The sequence below is a fragment of the Phascolarctos cinereus genome, unplaced genomic scaffold (genome assembly GCF_003287225.1).
Source record: "Phascolarctos cinereus isolate Bilbo 61053 unplaced genomic scaffold, phaCin_HiC Scaffold_5;HRSCAF=322, whole genome shotgun sequence".
Lineage (NCBI taxonomy): Eukaryota > Metazoa > Chordata > Mammalia > Diprotodontia > Phascolarctidae > Phascolarctos > Phascolarctos cinereus.
The window spans coordinates 358,985,344-359,009,626 of NW_027555958.1; the positions used below are offsets into that span (position 1 = coordinate 358,985,344).

General features: G+C 39.1%; 1 protein-coding gene across 3 annotated transcripts in view; it reads right to left on the bottom strand.

Moving 5' to 3' along the window:
• Positions 1 to 2,542, bottom strand: part of MTARC2 (mitochondrial amidoxime reducing component 2) — a 41,613-nt gene extending 39,071 nt beyond the window's left edge. Inside the window, exon 1 of one of the 3 annotated variants that reach the window (XR_013487300.1) lies at positions 1,997 to 2,542. Coding sequence is in view for 2 of the 3 variants with exons in the window: in XM_020982229.2 (XP_020837888.1) it covers positions 1,997 to 2,295 (299 nt within the window). In the remaining variant the exon portion in view is untranslated. The remainder of the gene's footprint in view (positions 1 to 1,996) is intronic. The other 2 variants (XM_020982229.2, XM_020982228.2) reach the window with 2 other exon arrangements.
• Positions 2,543 to 24,283: the final 21,741 nt, after the last annotated feature.

Below are 24,283 nucleotides of genomic sequence, written 5' to 3' on the forward strand. Positions count from 1 at the left end.
GAGACTCCATTACCAGGTTTATATCCCAAGGAAGACATTAATCGGAAGAAAGTCCCTATAGACACCAAAATACTTACAGCAGCACTTTTTTGTGATAATAAAGAATTGAAGACAAAATAGATGCCCATCAATTGGGGAATGGATAAATAAAGTGTGGTACATGAATGTAAAGAAATATAACTATGTTGTAAAAAGTGGCGTGATGAATACAGAGACACACAGAAAAATCTACATGCACTAATGCAAAGTGAAGTGAGAAGAGCCAAGAAAACAATATATACAGTAACTACAGCAATGTAAATGGAAAGACTGACACAGCAAAAAATCAAAAGTGACTTTAACAAAATTATAAAAACTAAGCATGATTTAAATGAAGAGATATGAGAGGACACTCCTAACTCACTCCTCCGTTCATGGAAGTGGGAAGTGTACACATGTTATATATTGCACACATTATTTCAGACTTTTTCAACATATCCATCAGTTGTGTTTATTTTTTTCCTCTCTAAAAAATACTATATGTTATATGAGATGGCTCTGGAAGAGGAAGAAGAGGAGAGATACTTGAGATAACTATGATGATGTAAGAAACAAAAGACATCAATAAAAACTTATTTAAAAAAAGAAAGAAAAAATTCCTGCCATGCTACTGGTTGTTATTTCCTGTTTTCTTGTTTTGTCTTATTTAGGTGGTTGTTTTACTGAAAGTGACCCAGCTGGAACTAATAGCCTCTCTCTGAGGATTAAGTATATTCTTGAGAGGCCCACCTTTCATAGCTTAATCATTGGCTCTTCAGCCAATGACTGGGCACCCATATGAGTGTGATATATCTATCTACCTTGAAGCATCCAGCAGAGAAGTGAATGAACAGTTTAGATAGTGAAGAGTAGATAAATAAATCACATAACCACAGGGAGAGAAGCATCCTTGAGAGATCAATTTGCTGATACCCTGCAATCTCATACAGGACTACGGTTAAATCATCCTGGATATATCAATGCCCCATGGTGGAATTACGCCTCAGAGTATACCAGCTCTGCCACTAGTTGGTTTTGTGACCTTGGCCAAGTCACTTTACCTCTTAAGTGCCTCCTTTCCTCATCAACCAAGAAACACCTACTATGTGCCAAAGACTGCACTAGGTTTCACCACTGTACTGATTTTATTTCTCTATGTGGGAGTATATACAATGACCCTTAATACACACACATCCACTGTTTCCACTTTAGGCTACATGTTACAAAATAATATTATGAAAATATGAGTCATTGGCATGTAGTCAATAAAGAGATAGTTTCGGAAGCCAAGAAGACCTGGGTTCAAGTCTCATATTTGCCAATGAGACTTTGTGAGACAGTGAGACCTTGAGCAAGGCACTCAGTGTTCTTAGGAGACTCTTTAGGATTGTAAGTTGTAAAAGCAGGTGTCTCATCTGCATTAATAGATGGGAGTTCTCCCTCATCTGGGAACTCAGAATATCAATAAAACCACAGCTGCAGTCTATCCCATATGAGGATAACAGTTTGGTCTGAAGTCCCTGAAAATCTTGATCAGTCTTTTAACTATCAGTTCCCAGTGTCCTACAATGAAATCATTCCATATTTTTACCAAAGGCATTAACTATTTTCTGAAAGGAAACTAGGTCAAAGTTTAAGAGCTCTAAAGTTGTATTACATGGTGATAATGCTCTCTTGGAGTGTTGCTGGCTGACAGAAGCTGTACCCCAGAGTGCACCTAGATGGGCACTGATGTTTTTTCTGCTGACAGGTGTGCTTCGAGAATCCAAGACCTAGAAGAACCCGACAGAGCTCAAGAACACAGTACCAAATCACCAAAGCTACTTATTTGCCTTTCCCCATCTTTCTCTTCCGGGTAAGAGGAGCCCCTGGTTTCCCCTCGTACTCGCACCCCAACTCTCTCTACCTTTGTACTCCACGGCCCCTCACGCTGCCTGCCAATTCCGGGACTGGGGCAGTGTCAGGGGCCAGATGGTACCTGTCTCTCAGGTTGCCGCTGCGCAGCCCCAACTCGGTGCATTCAGCCTCGTTCACAGGCACCCCCTTGCAGGACTTGATAGGGTAGATCCAGATCTGCGCCACAGTGCCCACCTGCTGCAGCCGCCGCCGCCATCGCCATCGCCATCGCCGGCCTGAAGTGCTCCAGGAGGCGGCTCCCAGCGCCGCGGCGGCCGCCAGTCCCAGCGCGGCCGCCCACAGCCAGGAAGCCCTGAAGGGCGCCGAGGGTGGGAGCGCAAGGCCGAGGCCCATCAGAGCCGAGGAGGCCGCGGAGCCCATTGCAGCTGCTAGACCACCAAAGGCAGTGCGTAGCGGACACTGTTTGCAGGTGATCGGCACAGACGGATCAGAGAAAGCCACTGGACACCGACTTGCAGCAGGTTGGAAGAGGAGGGGCTAGAGCTTCACCCCGGGACTCTTCCGCACCCGTCCTCAGGAGGGGCGGGGAGTAGAAGTAGAGTGAGGGGTGTGGGGGTGTGTCTGTGTGTGACACACAGATACACACCCCACACACAACCCCACACATCCCTTTCCAAACTTAAGCTAGACTTTGATGAAAAGAGAAATAAAAGTGCTGGAGGGCATCCAAGTATTTAGTGTTTAGTAATTAGTAAGGATATTTACTGAACTTACAATGGAAAGTGTTTCGTAACATCTCAGATACATAAATCATTACTTGAACTTGAACTTTTGTACTCTTTGGATGCCAATTTTGGAATAGGCTGACTACTTTGCAGTCTGAGATAAATGTGCCCAGTAAGTTCCAGTTTATTACCCCAGATATTAAAGGACTTCTAAGTACAAAAAAAAGTACTAAATTTCTAATCCAAACTGCAAAAGTTCTGCCAAACTAACCCCAACCCCCAGTCAAGTGCTTTTTCTAACTATTTCCCTGGGAATAGAAACACACACACACCACCGTTCCCCTTGCCCACCCTGGAGGTCGAAGAGGTTTTCCATTCCCCTGTACGTCTTAATGACCCCCCGACATTGCATCTGTCCCCGTCCTAGTCCCCATGCCCACGCCCACCTCCATTCCTGTCTTCACTCCCATCTTTCTCCCCATTCCCATCCCTAATCCCTTTCGCAATTCTTCTTTGCCCAGAAAAGTCAGTCTCATTCTCTTCCATTCAGATTCATTAGAATCACTAAAAGATTGAGAATTATAAGATTTTAGAGCTCATCTATTCCAATATCCTCATTTTTACAGTTCAGGAAACTGAAATCCTGGGGAATGAAGTGATTTGTTCAAGGTCTCAGAACAGTAAGTAGTCATATATGAATTCGAACCCAAGCCTTCTGACTGCTATCTGTAGTCCTATTCCTTTTTCACTGTGGAAGAGTGGAGGGAAAACGGACCGAGGTTGAAGAGAAATGGTTTCTGCCCCTGATTTTACCATACTAGCCGTAGGACATTGGGCAAGCCATTTCCACTCTCAGGAAGCTGTATCTTCGATTTTAAGTGAGGAAATGGACTTCATGACCTCTAAAAACGCCTTCCTGCTCTAACATTACATGAGGGACATAAATGATGAGGGTGTTGAGAGGGCCCCTCACGCCCCCCAAAAAAGACGGGAACTTTATGGAACCATTTTCCAGGATATATTGACTAAGGTGACCAAGATTCACCTTTTTCTCATCTCTCTCTCTCTCTCTCTCTCTCTCTCTCTCTCTCTCTCTCTCTCTCTCTCTCTCTCTCTCTCTCTCTCTCTCTCTCTCTCTCTCTCTCTCTCTCTTTTTAAAATGGCGTCTCTGGGGGCTAACCAATTTTCAGATTCGGCCTGAAAATTGCACACTGGAATGGGAAGCAGCCAACTTTCCAGACCTGGTATTGCCTGTTTTCTCTCCCTCCCTCCTAACGGCAAAACGCCCGTGTTCTAATCAACAGGAATACACAGAATGGACTTTGCCCCCAATACTTCTTGGTAATATGAAAGTGTGAGAGAAAACCAGAACAGGATTTAGCAAAAGCTGTGTTATACACCTCCTAAGAATTATTCCCTTCATTTCCTACTTCAGGCTTGGGGGGAGATAGAGACAGAAGGAAACAGAGACAGAGAGAGACAGACAGAAAGAGATAAGAGAGATGAATTCTTTTAAAGGAAAGCATTTTCTATAAAAGGTCAGATTAAACTGTCTTATGTGTCTTTAAACTATTAGCCTGATTGCAAAGAACCTAAGAGCAAGAAAAGGACTTATACAAGTTGTCCCAAAAGTTAAATTCATTTTCAAGCTTAATCTTAAACTTTGAAATGCACTAAGATTTTGGGGACACCCCATATCTAGTGCTCTAATTAGTAAGGATATTCGTTGAATTTACAAAAGAACATGTTTTATAAACATTAAAGTCTTAGATAAATTATGATTACTCTTATTGAACTTTGACTATTATACTCTTTGGATACCAATATAGAACTACGGTGACTAATATGCAATCCCAGATTAATATACACATTAAGTAAATTCCAGTTCTTTTGACTCTAAAACAGACAAGCACATGCTTAATAGCCACACAATCATCACACTTTATTTGTAAATCTATGCATAAGTAACTATCATTTATTTTGAAATCCCATTAGGTAGGTGTTCATCTGCATTTAGGCACTCAGGCAGCTAGTTGCTCAGAGGATGCAATGCTGCACCTGGAGTCAGGAAGACCTAAGTTCAAATCCAGCCTCAGCTAGTTAATAGCTGTGTGACTTTGGGCAAGTCATTTTACTCATATTTGCCTCAGCTTCCTCAACTGTAAAATGAAAATCATAATAAGACTACCTCACAGGGTTGTTGTGAGGATTAAGTGAGAAAGTATTTATAAAAAAGCACAGCACCTGGCACATAGTACTGGCCTAATAAATGTCTATTCTTTCCTCTCTGAGCCTCAGTTTCCTCAAATGTAAAATGAGAGAGTTAGACCCTGGCTTCAAGGTCCCTTACAGTTCTAAATCTATGATCCCATGAACTTAGTGCCTTTCTATATCATTTTCTCTAGTCTTTGGGAAAAAGGCTCCCTTACCCTTTCCAAGGCCAACCTGTGACCTTGAACCTGTCCCTTCTCATCTTTTCTGGCAGTTTGGTTCTTCTACTATTCCTCCTCTCTTTTTTATCTTCAATACCTTCTTATCTACTGGTTATCTACAAACCAGTCCACATCTCCTTTATCTCTTAAAGAAGAAAAAGAAAACTTTTTTTATCCAGCCATTATCTCAAACTGTTATCTTTTATCTCTCCTTCAAAAACACACAGAAAAATATAGTCTAAATACATTATCTATAATTGCTCTCCCATTCATTTTAAAATTTTTATTTATTTTTAATTTATAAAATAAAATAAGCATTCTTATAACATAGTAGAATAATAAAAAGGTGATTGCACATGAAACTGCAAATCTGTTATGTACAACTTGCTATTCCTTTTAAATGTACAATAAATTTATCTTTATAAATTTTTTCCACTCATTTTTCAAACCCCTTGCAATCTAATTTCTGACCCTACCATTCAACTGAAAGTGCTCTCTCCAAAGTTATCATAAAACTCTTGATTTCTCAATCCAGTGGCCTTTTCTCAACCCTCATCCTTCTTGATCTCTGCACCTTTTGACTATCCATCACTCCCTCCATTTTCCCACTCTGTCCTCTCTTGGCTTAAGTGATGTTGCACTCTCTTGGTTGCCCTCCTGTCTGCCTGACCACTCATTCTCAATGTACTTTGCTAGATTATCATCCATATCCGAAACTCTAACTGGGTACTCCTCAATGCCACATTCAGAGCAGTCTTTCCTCTTCTTTCTTTCTCTTGGTAAAATCATCAACTTTCTATGGGTTTAATTATAATTTCTATACAGATGATTCCTGAACTTACCTATTTGTCTCTAGCCTGAAACACTCTGGTATCTCATTGTTCAAAGCAATGGGGCATTTCTAAATGGATGTCTAATTGGCCTCAAACTTGACTTGTCCAAAACATAACTGATTATTGTTTTTTGGGGTTTTTTTACCTTATACTTGACCCTTTTCCAAACCTCCTTATTTCTATCCCTTACCAGGACTATTGCAGTAGGTTCTTAATTTGTCTCCTTGTGTCTAATCTCCCTGTCTCCAACCCATCCTACAAAAATTCTGTCAAAATAACTTTTTAAAAAGTGTGTAACTCTAATGTCACTCTCCTACTCAAAATTGTCATTGGTTCCTCTTTGTGTCCTCAATAAGATATAAAGTCCTCAATTTCAGTTTAAAGTTTTCTCCAATTTAACTCTAACTTGCCTTTTCATGTCATATTGCTCAACTTCATGTAATCTATATTCCACCCAAATTGGCCTATTGAAACAATTCCCTGAAGTCAGTATTCCACTTCCTATTTCCATGTCCTAGAACAGGCTATCTGTATTTGATGGTATATCAGTCTCTTCCTGAACACTCTCCTCTGGCTTTTCAGTGACACTGTTGCTTCTTGTTTCTTTTCCTAATCAATTTCCTTTTCTGGTTCATCCTCCAAGTAATATTATGTAACTGGATGGACTCCAAGGCTCTATCCTGAGCCCTTTTCTTTGATACTCTCACATTATGACTTCATCAGCTCTAGTGGCTTTTATTATTATTTCTATGCTAATGATTCTCAGATCCATGTGTCCAGTCTTAGTCTCTCTTCTGAGCTCTGGTCATGTATCTCCAGCTGCCTATTGGACATTTTCAACTTGTTATCACTTATGCATCTCAAATTCAACATTTCTAAAATAGAAGTGATTATTTTTCCCTCTCAAACCCAATCCCCTCCTTTCAAAATTCCCTATTTCTGTAGATAGTACCACCATCCTAACCACCCCGACCTCACAACTTTAGTAGCATCTTTGATTCCTCACTCTTCTCTCCTCACATTATCAGTTGACAAGTCTTATCTATTCTCCACATTGCTCATACCTATCCCCCTTCTCTCTACTCATACAAATACCACCCTGGTTCAGACTGTTATCACCATTCACCCAGATTATTGCAATAGATTAATTGATTTACCAGCCACATCTCTCTCCACTCTAATTCATTCTCCACACAACTGCCAAAATTATTTTCATAAGGTGCAAGTCTGATCATGTTAATATACTCCAATAACAACCTAATGTCCTTAAGATAAAACACAAACTTCTATGTTTTGGCTTTTAAAGCCCTTTCCAAGCTGGCCCCATTCTACCTTTCTAGCTTTATTATACAATATAATACTCTCTTTCCTCAACTCTACAGGTCAGTCAAACTGGCTTTCTCACACACAGGACTCTGTGTCTCCCTTGGGACTGTTGAATCACAGTTTAGTTTTATAAATGATCACACAACTCTTAATGCTTTTGCACTGACCCCCCACCCCACCCCATAGCTAGAATACACTATGTCCTCCCTTCCCATTTAGAATTTTTAGCTTTTTCCAAAATTTAATCTAGTCTCTTCCCTTCACCTTATATATAAGAAAACTGAGGGCCATAGAGGTGAGGTGACTTACCCAACATGACACAGGTAAAAGAGTTGGAATTTGAATCTAAGCGTTCTTCCTTCAAATCCAGGGTTCTTCCACTATACCAGACTAATGCTAATGATTATTAAATAAGCTGATAATGAGAGAAACTGGCCTTCAGCAGAACATGGAAGGACTAGGTCAGGAGTGGGGAACCTGTGGCCTTCTAGGTCCTCAAGTGCAGCCTATTTGGAATCCATTTGGATTCAGTCGAAGGGCAGCACTTGAGGACCTGGAAGGCCATCATCACTGGATCATAAATTTAAAGATTGAAGGAAGTTTAAAAGTCCCTAGTCTAACTCTTTCATTTTACAGATGAAGAAACCAAGGCTCAGAGAAAAGTGACTTGGCTAAGGTCATACAGATAGTGAGCAGCAGAGCTAGAAGTAATTTCAAATGGAATCCTTTGTTCCTTTTATAGATGTACATGCTAAACAAAAATAACTAATAATTTAGCTAAACAAAAAATAGCAAACATGCCTGAATTAATTGCACAAAATTCTTCTCTTTTAATTGTTTTAGATCCCCCTGCAAAATAGAATAAATAAAAGAATAAAACTTCTGATGGAAAAAATATATATCAGAAATATGTATAATATGTATATATACATACATACACATACATATACATGCATACATAGATATATACATATATACATATACATGCATACATTATATGTATGTATGTATGTCTGTATGTATGTATGTATGTATGTATCAGAATTAAAACTTCCGGTCATTTAGAACTTGACATTGTTGATGACATCAAACAAACTAACTTAGGTAAAAAAAAAATTATACCACAGGGAACAAGTTAATCAATCAGCAAACATTTATTAAATGCCTACTCTGTGCCAGGCACTTCATCATGCACTGGGGATACAAAGACAAAAATGAGACAGTCCCTGGCCTCAGGGAGCTGACATTCTACTGGAAGAGACAACGTGTGACCATATAAGTATTGCACCTTCTACAAGCTTCCATGGACTAAAGAGATAGCTCCCTAGGGGAAGGGGCTGTTTATAGAGGTTGCCTAGGGTTTGGTGGAGAGGGAATGAGCTATATTACCTTGGCACCAAGTCTGGGGCACTGGAAGAGAAGAAGAGGAGTGTCATGGAAAGCAGTTTAGCTGGCCAAGGCTGTGGAGACTGGGAAACAGAGAAGAAACAATTTAATGGAATGGAAATCAACTGGTGTGCCCCTGGGGTGACCAATGTCATCTTGCACAGCAAACAGACAAGGCTTCAGCAGCCTAATTGGAGGCAGGGCCTGATTGGTAGTGGATTCTCCCACTCAGTTTCAAAGGACAGTAGCTGTGGGATGTCTTCTTTCTCCTTTCCCTCCCCTCTCTACATCTTAGCAGAAGTGAAAAAATCCCAGCTCTGTCCTACTTTGCTACCCACAGCTGCTGGTGGCATTTTGTAAGCTTGATTCTCTTTTTATAAATTAGTTCATTCCCATTGTCTCTCTGCACATCTTTATTTGAGATCAGAATGTGAATGGAGGGACTGTCCTGAAGGGTTTTGCATTTCACAAACCATCTACACCAGAACCATACAGTATTAGTAGTGTGGAAAGTTAAGATCTCCTTCAGGCTACTGAGTCACAGTTTGGTTTGATGAGTGATCCTATAACTCCTAAGCAGAACCCTAAAACCTGAACTTGGCACACATATTCTCCCTGGGAAATGAGCCTTTGGATCATGGTGCTTAAGGGTGTGAGCACATGTCTCAGAGACTAAACTTTGCCCAAAGGGAAGATTAAATAAAAAGAGCACAGACCCTGGGTGTGACTGAAATACTTAGCGTCACATAAATAGATGCAAAATAAATGCAAGGTCATTTTAGGGAGGAGAGGGAGGAACTATGAGCTGGACAGATCATGAAAGACCTCATGTGGGAGATGACATTTGAGCTAATATTTGAAAGGAAAAGGATTCTAAGAGCCAAAGGTGATGAATTCATTTTAGGGTTGAGGGACAACTTAAACAAAGGCTGGAGAGGAAAAAAGATAGGAGATGTAATGGTGTATATGAGGAATAATGACAAGGCTAGTTGGCCTGGATGGTAGAGTTTGTGAAGGGCAGTAAAGTATAATATGGTTGCCTTTCTCTAATGGATAAGTGATTTCTCAATCCTTTTTGAGTCTGTGTAACAAGCTACTCAGGAGGAAGGTCACTTTCATTGGGGAAAAGATCAGGAATCTACTCTGGATAACAACATTGCAATAAAAACTGCACCAAGTTTCATGTGATAAGCTTCAGTAGTTTAGCACTTGACAATACCATTCATGACTTTGAACTCAAAATCTTAGGAAATAAAAGTGGCTTAAATGTCTTTTGTCCTGAGCAGAACAGACAGCAGGCACATACTGAGTTTATGTGGTTTCTTCCATCTGCAAGTACTAAACAGTATAACTCCTGTTTTGTTGCTATACAATACAATGTTTTATGTTTGCTGAAAGAAATCAGTAATATTTTCATTTACCAGGAATTTAAGAAGTAAATAGGCTTAATGCAAGATGAATGTGTTAGATTTTGGAGGCATTCTTGTTGTTTCTTTTTTGTTTCATGGGTTGGGCTGGGATATAACATCCTACCCCTACTTAGATAGGGAAACGATTCTGAGCTCTGACTTTCCTTACTCATTTCCCCAGCAAACTTAGGAGAGCTGTAGATAATGCTCTTGAGATGTATACTTCAGGGACTGCTAACGGTATGTAGTTGGTAACTCATATAGACAACCTTAGATTATGTAGCCTTTATAGATTCTAAGGGTCCTTATCCCAATCCTACTTGTACTGATGAGTTGAGTTCCCAGAGCAAAACTGGCTTTATCTCCTCCCAAGGATCCTAGGGATACCCCTGAGTGGTTTCAGGTATCTCTCCTGTGCTATCAGATCAGGCTTCTTTCTCAGTGTGTTCCCCCCAATATCAATCCTCAGTTATCTTTTTAATATCATCTAACCAGCACCAGCTGGTTATCTTCTCAATGTCATTGGTCTGGGCTGATCAGCACCCCAGTATCAATTAATCAATTAAAATCAATTAGCTTTTGCAAAAAGGATATTTACTGAGAAGACATTAAGAAGAACAAAAGTAAAAACACAACCTCTTGAGCTAGGGGCATGCTCCCCCCTTTACCATCTTGGTCTTTGGAGAGAATAGGCTCAAACTTAATGAAGTTGCCTCAGGACATTCATCCCACTAAATTCATTTTCAAATGTAACCTAGCCATTGGACAGAGTAGATCCTTTGCTGCAGCAGGACAGGGTATCTTGGAATCAATCCGTTGTTGGTCTGGATCAAACAGTTCATTCTTCAGGGTCTCATTGGCAGCATACTCTCCTACGGACTTCAGTTCCTGGTTCCCTGTTGACTATTATGATCTTTCAAAGCTCACAAGGTTGCAGCCTCCTTAAGAGGGATCGGGAAAGATGTGCTGTAGAAAGGGGATGTTAGTTGAGATTTGAAGGAAGCCAGGGAAGCTAAGAGTCAGAGATGAGAAGAGAAAGCATTCTAGGCATAAGGGACAGCCAGTGAAAATGCCCAGAGTCAGGAAATGGGGTGTCTCATTCAAGGAACAGCAAGGAGGCCAGTGTCACTGGATCAAAGAATGGGAGGTGGAGAGGGAAGGCTAAACAAGCTATGGTATATCAATATAATAGGATGCCATAATGAAATCATATATATTGATGAAGTCCTGGCAATAGTGAAAAGCTTAGGAAAAGAGGAAGCTTCATTCAGCTATACAAATCCCATGATTCTTTGTTTCCTTTTCTTTTCTTGCTTTCAAAAGAGGTGGCTCTTCATTCTTTCCATGAAGCCAGGAGCAGAGAAGAGGAGTTACAGAGTTGTTGATGGGACAGAAGGCTGCTGTTGTTGCAACTTCAGCTGGAAGCATTAGAGGCAAGGCTAAGAACTGATCCTAGAGAGCTATTTCAGCTATGCTGAAAGTGGTGGAGACCCAGGGTTGGATATGAGGCCAGAGTTTCAGCTGAAGTAACATTTCAACAAGCAGAGGCAATAGTATTGACATGGGCCCAGACAGCCAGTGAGATTGAGCCAACTCCTGACACTCCCCACCCTTCATTTCTCCCTTGTTTGCAGCCCATTCTGTTAATAACAACAAACATTTATATAACACCTATTGTGTGCTAAGTGCTATGCTAAGCATTTTACATATATTATCTAATTTGATCCTCACAACAATCCTGGGAGGTAGATGCTATTGTTATTTCCATTTTGCAGTTGAGGAAACTGAGGCAGAAAGAGATTAAATGATTTGTCCAGGGTCATACAGCTAGTAAGTGTCTGAGGCCAGATTTGAACTCAGGTCTTCCTGACTCCAGGCCCAGTGCTCTATCCATCATACCACCTCGCTGTTAGTTTTCAAACACAAAATTCTTTATGTTAATCTTTCCTTCGGAAGCTAGGAGAAGTTTGGTTTGGGACGAAGTGGGGAGAAGAGAGGTAATTGGGTGAAGCCCTCTGCAAGAGGAGAGTACTTGCCAGTTGCTGCTTACTAATTTTACTACATTTTGTTTCAATAAACCAAGTGACCAAAGTGTGATTGCCATTGTAGTTGTTGTTTAGTATTTCAGCCATGTCTGACTCTTCATGACCCCATGGACCATAGAACACCTATACTGTCCATGGGGTTTTCTTGGCAAAGATACTGGACTGGTTTGTCACTTCAGTGTAATGTAAAGATACAGGATTTATTAGATTGGAGGAAATTTCCCAGAAATGGAGTGGGAGCAAGTCAATTTAGAGTCCCATATTTTTAATATTTCAGAGCCTATTCCATTTCCCTTTCTTGCCCTTAGATTAAAATTGAATTAAGGCCAGTGCCGGCTGTGTTAGCAATCAATTAACAAGCATTTAATAAGAACCTGCCATCATCCACCAGGTACTGTGCTAGATACTGAGGGTACAAAGACAAAAAATGAAACACTTCCTTCTCTCATTATAGTTATATAGATGAGAAAACACTAACGAGGAAAATTAATGTCTCCAGATTATTAAATAAGTATCATTTAATAAATTGGGATGGGAGCTCAGAGCAATTTTATTAAAGAGAAATTGTTCAGTTTTAATAAGTAATGTGGTACTATCAGAACATAACCCCTGATTTCCTTAGAACATAATTGTATATGATGGGGTGATTCAAAAAAACAAAATTGGGTAGGAAATGGTAAAAGAGAGCAATTATATCATAAAAATGGGACATGAAAGGAAGAACAAATGCAGAGGAAGCAAGTTGAGGTGGAGGGCTGGTCATGTTGGAGGAGAAACTAACAAAGAGTTTGTAGGCTGAGAACTCGCTGGAGAGCAACACTGTGTCTAATCTACATGTGAGTGTAGTTGACCCCTAAACCTAGCTACAAATATATGCAAAATAAATTTTATATATATACATATATAGTATTAAATACTATATAACATAGCATATATAGTAAAAAATATTCCATATTTACACATACATATGTAATATTGTTACTATATACTATAAATACACATATAATACATACACACCCACACATTACTGAGAGAAAGGTACTTACAGTTGGGGAATCAGGACAGGCTTCATGAAAAAGCTGGTACTTGAGCTATGCCATAAGGGAAATTAGGGATTCTGTAAGCAAAAAGGGGTAGAGGAGAGTGAGAGTACATTCCAGGCATGGGAAGATGATCAGTGCAGCCTTTAGGGAAGCCAGCACACATTTGATTCATACTGACCAAACCAATTGGCTGGTGGCCAGCATTGTGCCATCTAGTGTATAATATATATTATACACATTTGCTAGCTAATTAATAAATTTGTTTTAAGAGATTGGATGCTTTTATTTTTTGTGGGAGCATTACATTTTAAAAATTATTGATATGGTTTCCTGCAAAGTTTTCAGTTAAATAACACAAAATATGCTTATTCTCTCATTTAAAAATATCAGTACTGAGCGATTTATTCCAAAGGTTCTGTGGATGACAAGATCAGGTTTTCCTCCACAATTAAAGAAATCTTGTCCTATCAGAGTTCTTATCTCCAAACTGAACACCATCCACCATATATTTTCTGTCAACCCCCTATACCCCATTGCTCCAATCTGCTATGCTCCAATTGAGCAATGCTTCCAAGTGTGAGGACGATTCCAGAACCACAAAAACAGCAAATACATTGAACTAGTTTACAGAAACACACTTTGAGACCTTTCCTATATATTATGTCAACATCTTGTTGACAAGATTTGCAAAGCCAACATATACTGGTTAGGAAGGCAGCAGGTAGTTGGTGCAGTAGATAGCATGCTGGATCTAGAGTCAGTGAGTCCAAATCTGACTCAGACACTTACTAGCTGTGTGACCCTGGGCAAGTCACTTAACCCTGTTTGCCTTAGTTTCCTCATCTGTAAAATGAGCTGGAGAAGGAAATAGAAGAGTCAGACATGACTGAAATGGCAGAACAACAACAAACTAGTTAGGAAGGTAATAGAGGTATAAGCTACACACTTAGTAGGCTTCTCTACCCAGATAATCTCCTTTACTTTGTAGTCTTTTTTTTTTAGGCAGTTGGGGTTAAGTGACTTGCCTAGGGTCACACAGCTAGTAAGTGTTAAGTGTTTGGTCTGAGGCCAGACTTGAACTCAGGTCCTCCTGACTTTAGGGCTAGTGCTCTATCCACTTACTTTGTAGTCTTGATGTTATAGTTGCTATACTCCCAAACATTTCCACGATGGTAAAATGTCTCAGCAATGCTTGATCACTTGTCCCCAGTGGCCTGAATCATGTATTGTTTATTCAGTTGAAGTTGTCCACCATGGTGTCATAGCTGCCCATTAACATTCTTAATTTAGTTACTTCAAATGTAACAAGTAAGCCATTTCGTTCAGAAGAACATTATCTCCTTGATGTGTGCCAATCAAAACATCTACCTGTCTAAAAATTCTGAGATGGAGCAATTTTTCGTGGTGAAGTCCCTCATAACAACAAGATCTTCATTTGAACTATGAAGACACCTAAAATTTCATACATATTGATGCCATTTCTAGTCCTTCCAAGTTCACTAAAATGAACTCGTTGAACTATCACATCTTTATCTTCAAGTACTGTTCAATTGATTTCAGGTTCAACCTTAATAAATTCAACGTCATCTCTCAGACCTTCAAAGTCAAAGTTCCAACCTTCAGGAGTGCATTACACTGGGGGCTCCTGCCATTTGCTTAGGAAGGCCCTGAGGGCATAATGCCCACATTCAGGGCTCCTACAGCCCTTATACAGCCTATTGGTGGTGGCTATGACAGCCTCACAGACCCTCCTTCCCAATCCCTGACTTCTTTGTCCTGGTTTGGTTTTTTGTAGGTGTATAGAAAGAAATATGCAAGATAGATGTGGGCTGCTATTCCTATTATAGCACATCAGAGGGCATCTGAAAGGGTGTGCTGGGGCCAGCTGTAGCCAATTCTTAAATTTTCGGCATGAGCACTTACACCTCAGGAATCAGTTACAAATCTAGGTTTGATCTATGTTTTGTTGATTGTCTGGTGTTAAGAAAGTATCAGTATGCAGATTAAGCTCAAAAATGTGAGTGCATACATTTTCCCCCTGGAGAGCCTGTTTGTTAAGTAATTTGCCAGCACATCCCTGTATTGCTCTATGAACATTGCTTGACATGCTCAGGTCATGTAACCAACAGAATGCAGAAGTACATATTTTCTTTGATCCTCACAACCTCTCAAACCTCTCCAAAACAGAAATTATATGCCAAAAATGGAGCAACTTCAGCTCTCTCCGTAATCTAGAATATCAGGAACCCAAAAGTAGTTAAAAAAACAAACAAACAAACAAACCTCAAGAACTAAAGCCTGCCTTGAGCTCACTCAGAACTCCTTCCCCCACCATCCACCACATTACCAGCATCAAGGTGATACTAGCCAACCCAAAGACCTGATCCACAGTCTTGTGACCTAATGCCATACCCTGGACCCCCTCCCTCTTTTCAGTGTCATGGAGATACAGGCTTCAGACTTCAAAACTTTGCTGGGACTTCAGTGGCAAGGGCCATGGCAGCACCCTGTGCAGTAAAAGGGAAAGGAGTGGGATGCATGTCTGCATGCATTGAAGTAGAACTCAATCCTACACTCTTGAGTGTGCACAGCCCCTTCCCAAAGCCTCAAAAACCAAATTCCAAATAGCAGAAATCAATCCCCAGCTATAGCAATGCCAATTTGTCAGTCTTCTGAACTACCGGGTCAGAAGATTGAGGAACAGAACCAGACCCTCTGAACTACCGGGTCAGAAGATGACTGAGGAACAGAACCAGACCCTGAACTAGTGCAGGGTACAGAAACAAGTGTCATCTGGCTGCTCTGTCACCCACTCCCCAGTTCCAGATTATAGATCAAGGGTGGAGAGGAATGGGCCCAGAGGAACAGGTACTAATAGGTCTCTGCCTGTGTACTGAACAAGAAACAAGTTTGGAAGCAAACAGTAATTGTGTGGCTCTCCCCCAGGAAGACAGCAGGGACTCAGCTCCAACCTGCAGCCCAGGATGGAAGCGTTCAGTGCATTAATCAGGGCAGAAGTCCCAGAGCAAAGGGGAGCCTGCAGAATCTCCCGGTGTGCTAATAGTCCAGCAGCTGTCTGCTGAAACTTCCAACCAGGGCCAAGTCAGCTGACCCAAAGGTGGTTCAGGAACTTGTAGAGCTCAGACTAGAGCTCAGTGGACAGACTTCACCCTGGATCACATCACTTTGGAATTCCTAAAGCTTTCAAATCCCAGATTGATCTGTGAAAGCAACAGGGCACTAACAGGGCAAAGAGCACTGAAGCTTAGGCTATACCTTCTCCCCAGATTTAGTACACAGAGTCTAGAGCTAACATAAAGTAAAAAATCCAGAAGTAGGCTGGAATAATGTGCAAACAAAAAAAGAATCCCACCATAAAGAGCCATTATGGTAACAGGGAAGCTCCAGACACAAACCCAGAAGAAGACAATGATTCAAAAACATCTACAATCAAAGCCTTAAAGAAAAATCCATCTTGGACACAGTGCAATGAGAATTCTTAGAAGTGTTAAAGCAAGAGTTAATTTTTTTTAAAAAAGCCAAAAAATAATTTTAAAAACAAATGAGAGCAGGAAGAAGAAATGGGAAAAGAAATGAGAACTATGGAAGAAAAATATAAAAAGATAATTAATATCTTGGAAAGAGAAGTATAAAACCTTATCCCAAAAAATAACTTCTTAAAAATTAGAGTTGACCAAACAGAAGCTAATGACTTCATGAAATATAAAGAAATATTTTTTTAAAAATCAAAAGACTGAAAAATAGAAGAAAATGTAACATATCTTACAGCAAAAACAATTGCTCTATAAAACAGATGAAGGCAAGCTCATTTAAGAATCATCAGACTATCTGAAAGCCATGACCAAAGAGTGAACTTAGACATCACATTTCAAGAAATCATCAAAAGAAACTGCCCAGATCTCTTAGAAGCAGATGGCAAAGTAGGAATTAAAAGAATTCACCAGTCACCTCCTAAAAGGAACTCCTAGACAAAAACTCCCAGGAATATTATAGTCAAAATTCAGAGCTCCCAGGTCAAAGGAAAAATACCTATGCAACCAGAAAAGAAAGAATTCGAGTACCAAAGAAACACACACAGTCAGAATCAGGAGCAGCCACCACTTTAAAGAAGTGAAGAACTTGGAATAGGATATTCCAGAAGGCAAAAGATCTAGGCTTACAATCAAGAATAATTTACCCAGCAAAACTGAGCATAATCTTACAGGGGGAAAATTGACCTTTAATAAAATAAAAGAGAGGACTTCTAAACATTCCTGATGAAAAGACCAGAGCTAAGTAGACAATTTGACATGCAACCTCAGGAGTCAAGAGAAGAATTAAAAAGGTAAACATCAGTGTGCAATCATAAGGGAGTAAACAAGGTTAAACCTTGATAGGAAGATGATATTCACATAGATGACCCTTCAGAACTCTGGCCATTGTCATCATCAGGGGTTAAAAAAAAATGAGTCTAATTTGACAGAGGGACTTGAAATGATTCTGTTATGCTTTGGTGATCTTTAAAAAGGAACAGAACAGAGAATGAAGAAGGATACACTGGGAAAGGGGGGCTGGAGGGAGAAAGAATAGAGATAATTCTCCCCATAACATTCCTTATTCAAGGGGCACACAATTAAAAGTCTATACAACACGGAGGAGGGGGGAGCAGTGACACTTGAAAATCATCCTCATCTGAACTGGTCAAAGTAGGGAAGAATACACACACACAGCTGGGTACAGAAATATATTTTTATCAAACAGGTAAACAAGAAGTAAAGGGGTAAGGGAAAGGGAAGAGAGATAATAAGGATGATAGATTAAGGAAGAGATTGTTCAGAAGCAAAAATAATCTCTTAAAGAGGGAGTGGAGAAAAAAAAAAGAAAAGTATAAGAGAATAAGATGGAAGGAAATACAGAATCAGCCATCATAATTGTGAATGAGATGAACTAATTCATAAAATGGAAGAGGACAGCAGAATGGATTAGAAACCAAAATCCAACAATGTTGTTCATAAGAAACATACCTGACATAGACCAAAATCTTACACCGTATACCAAAATAAAGGCAAAATGGGTTCATGATTTAGATATAAAGGCTGATACTGTAAGCAAACTGGGAGAGCAAGGAATAGTTTACCTATCAGATTTATGGAGAACAGAAGAATTCATGACCAAAAAGGAGATAGAGAACAGTACAAAATGCAAGATGGATAACTTTGATTATATTAAATTGAAAAGTTTTTGCACAAACAAAGCCAATGCAACCAAGATTAGAAGGAAAGTAGAAAATTTGGAAAGAATTTTTACAACCAGTCCCTCTGATAAAGACCTCATTTCTAAAATATGTAGAGAATTAAGTCAAATTTATAAGAATACAAGTCATTCCCCAAGTGATAAATGGTCAAAGGATATGAACAAGCAGTTCTCAGATGAAGAAATTAAAGCCATCTATAGTCATATGAAAAAATGCTCTAAATCACTACTGATTAGACGAATGCAAATCAAAACAACTCTGAGGTACCACATCACATCTATTAGGTTGGCCAACATGACAAAACAGGAAAATGATAAATGTTGGAGAAGATGTGGGAAAATTGGAACACTAATGCATTGTTGATGGAGTTGTGAAATGATCCAACCATTTTAGAGAGCAATTTGGAACTATGCCCAAAGGGCTATAAAAATGTGCATACCCTTTGACCCAGCAATAGCACTTCTAGGGCTATATCCCAAAGAAATCATACAAATGGGAAAAGGACCCACATATACAAAAATATTTATAGAAGCTCTTTTTGTGGTGGCAAAGAATTGGAAATTGAGAGGATACCCATCAATTGGGGAATGACTGAACAAGTTGTAGTATATGAATGTAAAAGAATACTATTGTGCTATAAGAAATGATAAACAGGCAGACTTCAGAAAAACCTGGAAAGACTCGTATGGTCTGACGTTGAGTGAAGTGAGCAGAACCAGGAGAATGTTGTACACAGTAACAGCCATGTTGTGCGATGACTAATATTGATAGTCTTAACCCTTCTCAGCAATACAAGGATATAAGGCAATTCCAAAGGCTTCATGATGGAAAATGCTATCCCCATCCAAAGAAACAACTATGGAGTTTGAATACAGATCGAAGCATACTATTTGCTATTTTTTTTCTTCTGTTGTGTTTTGTTTCCTCTTTCTGGTGGTTCCTCCTATTGGTTCTAATTCTTACTTACAACATGACTAATGTGAAAATATGTTTAATAGGAATGTATATGTATAGTCTATATCAGATTGTGCACCATCTTGGGGAGGGAGGTGGGGAGTGAAGGGGAGAAAATTTTAAAACTCAAAAGCTTATGGAAGTGATTGTTGATAAATCAAAATAAATTAATTTTTTAAAAAAAGCAACATACCTGAAACAGAAAGATACACTCAGTTAAAATAATGGAATGGGGGCAGCTAGGTGGTGCAGTGGATAGAGCATCAGCCCTGGAGTCAGGAGGACCTGAGTTCTAACCCGGGCTCAGACACATAACACTCACTAACTGTGTGACTCTGGACAAGTCACTTAACCCCAATTGCCTCACCAAATAAATAAATAAATAAATAGAATGGAGCAGAATCTATTAAGCTTCAGCTAAAGTAGGAGTAGCAACCACGATCTCAAACAAATCCACTGAAAAAGTACAATGAATTAATATCGGTACTACAGATATATACACCAAAAGCATAGGATCTCAATTCTTAAGGGAAAAGTTAAATGAGTTGTAGGACAAAATAGAGAGTAAAACTATAATAGTGGGGGACAGCAATTTACCTCTCATACCTAGATAAATTTAACCAAAACATAAACAAAGAAAGAAATGAAGGACATGAGTAGAATTTAGAAAAGTGAGATCATAAATAGGCATAGAAAAGAATACACTAATTTCTCAGCTGTTTATGGCACCTTCACAAAAATTGACCATATATTAGAGCAAAGAGGAAAAAAACAACTCACAAATTCCAAAAAGCAGAAATAGTAAATTGCACTTCCAATTCATTGATCTACTCTTATCTTTGTAGTTGTTGTTGTTGATGATGAGAGCAATTAGAAATACAAATATTCTCATAAGTACTGCTTTGTCCAAATTTTTTTAAAAAGCTAGAAGATCAGAAAATTGAAAACCTTCAATTTAATACCAAAGTATAAATCTTGAAAATCAAAGGAGAGATTAACAGCATTGAAAATTTTTAAATCCATCGAGTTGATTTTCTTTAAAAAAGGAGTCAATTTCTTGAAGAAAAAAATTAAAATAAAAGTCATTAGTTAACTTGATTTCTAAAAAAGGAAAGAAGAAGACAAATCATAAGTATCAAAAGTGAAAAAAAATTAATTCACAACCAATGAAGAAATAAAAGAACTCATTAGGAGCTACTTAGCTCAACTGTATACCAATAAAACTGATCATCTACAACAGATAAACATTTCTGAAAATTCCAATTGCTCAGATTAACAGAATAGAAAATAGATTATTTGAATAACTTTAAATTGGAAAAAGCAATTCAACAAGCCATAAATATGAACTCTCAGAGGGGAAAAAACCCACCAGGAACCAAATAAATTTACAAGCTAATTCACTCAAACATTTAGATACTAATTAATTCTAATACTACATAAACCATTTCAAAAAAATAAAATAAGAGTGCTAATGATTTCTTTCTATGATGCAAATGCAGTCTTGATACCTAACCTAGGAGAGTCAAAATAGAGAAAAAATGTATAGTCCAATAGCACTAATGAAAATTGATGCAAAAATCTGAATAAAATATTAGCAAGAAGACTGCAGCAACATGTCACAAAGATCATACCCTATGACCAGCCTGAATTTATGCTTTTACCTAGAACATAGGGCTAATTCAATATTAGGAAAATTATAACTATATTTGGCCATATAGTACAAAAAAAGCAAAAGTCATATGATTTTATCAATAGATATGGAAAAAGCTTAATAATAATAATAATAGCTGGCATTTAATAGTCTTTATTATGTGCCATGCTATATGTTAAGTGCTTTATAAAAGTTATCTCCTTTGATTCTCACAACAATCCAGGGGGATAGGTACTATTAACCCCACTTTATAATATATGACTTGCCCAAGGCCACATAGTTATGAAGCATCTGAAGCATGATTCAAATTCAAGATTTCCTGAATTCAGACCCAGTATTCTACCCACTGCTTTTGAAAAAGATGTAACATTCATTCCAGCTGAAAACACTAGAAAGCAAAGGAATAAACAGAGCTTTCCTCAAAATCATGAGTAGTATCTATCTAAAAGCATGAGCTAGAATAATCTTTAATGGGGATAGTCCAGAGGCCTTTCTAATAAGATCTGTGGTGAAGCAAAGGTGTCCACTATCACCATTACTATTCAGTGTATTGCTAGAAATACTAGGTACACAAGGAGATAGGAAACAGCAATTGAAGGAATAAACATAGACAAAGAGGAAACAAGATTCTTATTTCCTGCAGATGATATTTTGGTTTACTTAGAAAACCTTAGAGAGAGAATTAAAAAAATTAATGGAAACAATTAACAGTATATAAAATAAACCATCCCAAAACATCAGTATTTCTGTATATTTCCAATACAAAATCCAGCATGAAGAGCTATAAAGAGGGATTCCATTTTAACTACAGACAATATAAAATACTTGGGAGCCTACCCTTCAAGACATACACAGAACTTTGTGGACACAATTACAAAATCTCTCCATACAAAGCCAGAGCTAAACAGGGGTTTTGTTTCTCTCTCTTTCTCAGTTGGGAGATAGAGAAGGCTATTTCTTCATTGTGATCTTCAGTTAGATGCTGCAAGCACCAATTAGTGACCCTTATTGCTGTACCCACTTCTTTCCAGGTCTACAATTGGACTACTCCTGGACCAGTGCAGCTCTGCATCTTTCAGGTAATTTATAGCTTTAGAGAGCTGTCAAGAGCAGAGATGATAGGGTCCCTGGTCCACAATACCCCTAGTGCAGGCTGAGCTAGATTAAAATGTAATTGGGAAATATTTGGGATTTTCTTGGCAAAGAACTGGAGTGGTTTGCCATTTCCTTCTCCAGCTCCTTTTGAAGATGGGGAAACTGAGGCAAATGGATTGCCCAGGGTCACACAACTAGTGTCTGATACCAGATTTGAACTCAAGAAGATGAGTCTTCCTGACTCCAGGCCCAGCACTCTAACCACCGTGCCAACTGGCTGTCTCTACTGATCTGAACCCCTAAAAGGAAAAGACCATGTCTTTGGGCTCTGGACTCCAAAAAGGAAAAACCCTGGACTTTCCCACTTGGCCAAATTTCTGGAGTTCACCTGAGGCTATAATCCTATCAACTGGCCTTTCATTGTGGCTCTACCCAATCTTCCAATTCCTTCTGTTACCTCCCAATTGCCCCTGGCCACTTCCCACCCTTAATCCTATCTAGACTCCACTCTCCCTTGGCCATGTGGTCTAGGTCCTAGGTGTTCCATTCATCCCAGCTTACTGGCCATTCCCATCCAGATTCTCCTTAGACCTCTCTTCCAGTCACCCCAAACTACTTGGCCACTCCTAGATCCCTCCCACAGTCTTTCTGTATATAAGGTCCATCTTGTCTCCATTGAGGTGCTCAGATTCTTAAGATCTGGCTGGCTTGCATTAGCGATAAAATGTTTAGATTCCTTAAGAAACTGGCCAATATGAGGGATGTTCTAATAAACCTTGTCTTTGGCTGAAAGAAGGCTTGCATCAGATTCTTTTGGACAGATCCCGCATGTTGTGATTTTGGGTCTCCGCACCCTTAAACCTCAACACCTACCTCTGATCTAGAGCACTGAAAAGTTAAATGATTTGCCAATCACACAACTAATATGGGTCAGTGGTAGAATTTGAAACCATGAACTCCTGGCTTCAATATATGTACACATATACATACATATGTATGTATATATAGTGTGTGTGTGTTTGTATATGTATGTGAAGAAAGAGAGAGACAGAGACAGACACAGAGAGAGAAGGAGAGAGAAGAGAGAGGAGAGAAGAGGGAAAGAGAAAGAGGGAGTAGAGAGAGAAGCCAAAAAGAAAATAAAAGATAAACAATTCCATCTTTGGGTTTTCATTAGTTCTTGTCTAACTTTGTTTATTTCAAAAATTGAGAGCATATCAACAAATATTTCAAATTAAGTGAGAAAAGCACTAGATTTATAGTTAGAAGACCAAGTTTCAAATCCCAGCTCTGACACTTAGTAGCCACGTGGACTTGGGCAAATAACTGCTCTGTAATATGCTCTCTTTAAGTGTAGAAATAAACAGTTGGGGGAGAAGGGGTAGAAAATAAGGATTAATGATAATGATGACAGCCCAATGCTGGCATTTCATTTGTTTTGATCTTTTCCTTTCCTGAAAGGGCTATTTGGTCAATCTATCCATAAAAGGAAGTCCTCAGAGTCATGAAAATAAGTAAAATTTAAAAAGTTAAAGACTGTTCTGGCCAACAGTGTACTTGCCTTAGGTATCCACAAAGAGGAGCTCTGACCAGTCTCTGGAGAATGGGATAGGGAGAAAGAGCTTGAGTGAGCTTGCCACTCACCTTCAGCTGGTGGAGGATAAAGGAAGCTATTGTTGCCTTCCTGGACAGTCTCACAGAGGAAATGCTTTTTACCAAGGTCCACCCGCTTTGAAACCAAGTAGAAGCTTAAATGATTCAACCCAGCAAAGAGCTAGAATTAAGACCCACTGGAATTTGGAGGCAGAGAAACAAAGCCAAACTTTGCAAAAGGGAAGAGGCTCTGTTTAGATGGGAAGAGGAAAGGGAGGGACAGGAAGAGGAGAGAGAAGGAAAAGTCTTTTCTGTTATAGGTCAGATTCTACTTTAAAAAAAAATCAAAGAGATGCTCCTAACTTTTTTGCAGTGTGTTGGCTGCCACCCCCACCCCCTCAAAAGAATTTTAAGCTCTTTTAGAGTAGGGATTAATTCTTTTTTTGTATTTTCTACCCTCAGTGCCTAATAATCATCATCATAACAGTAACAAAAATGATAATAATAATAATAGCTAGCATTCTCATAGTGCTTTAAGGCAAGTGGGGGGGGGCAGTGGATACAGTAGTGGACCTAGAATGAAGAAATTCTGAGTTTGGGCCTCATTCAGACACTTACTAGCTGTGTGACCCTGGGCAAATTATTTAACCTTTCTCAGCCTT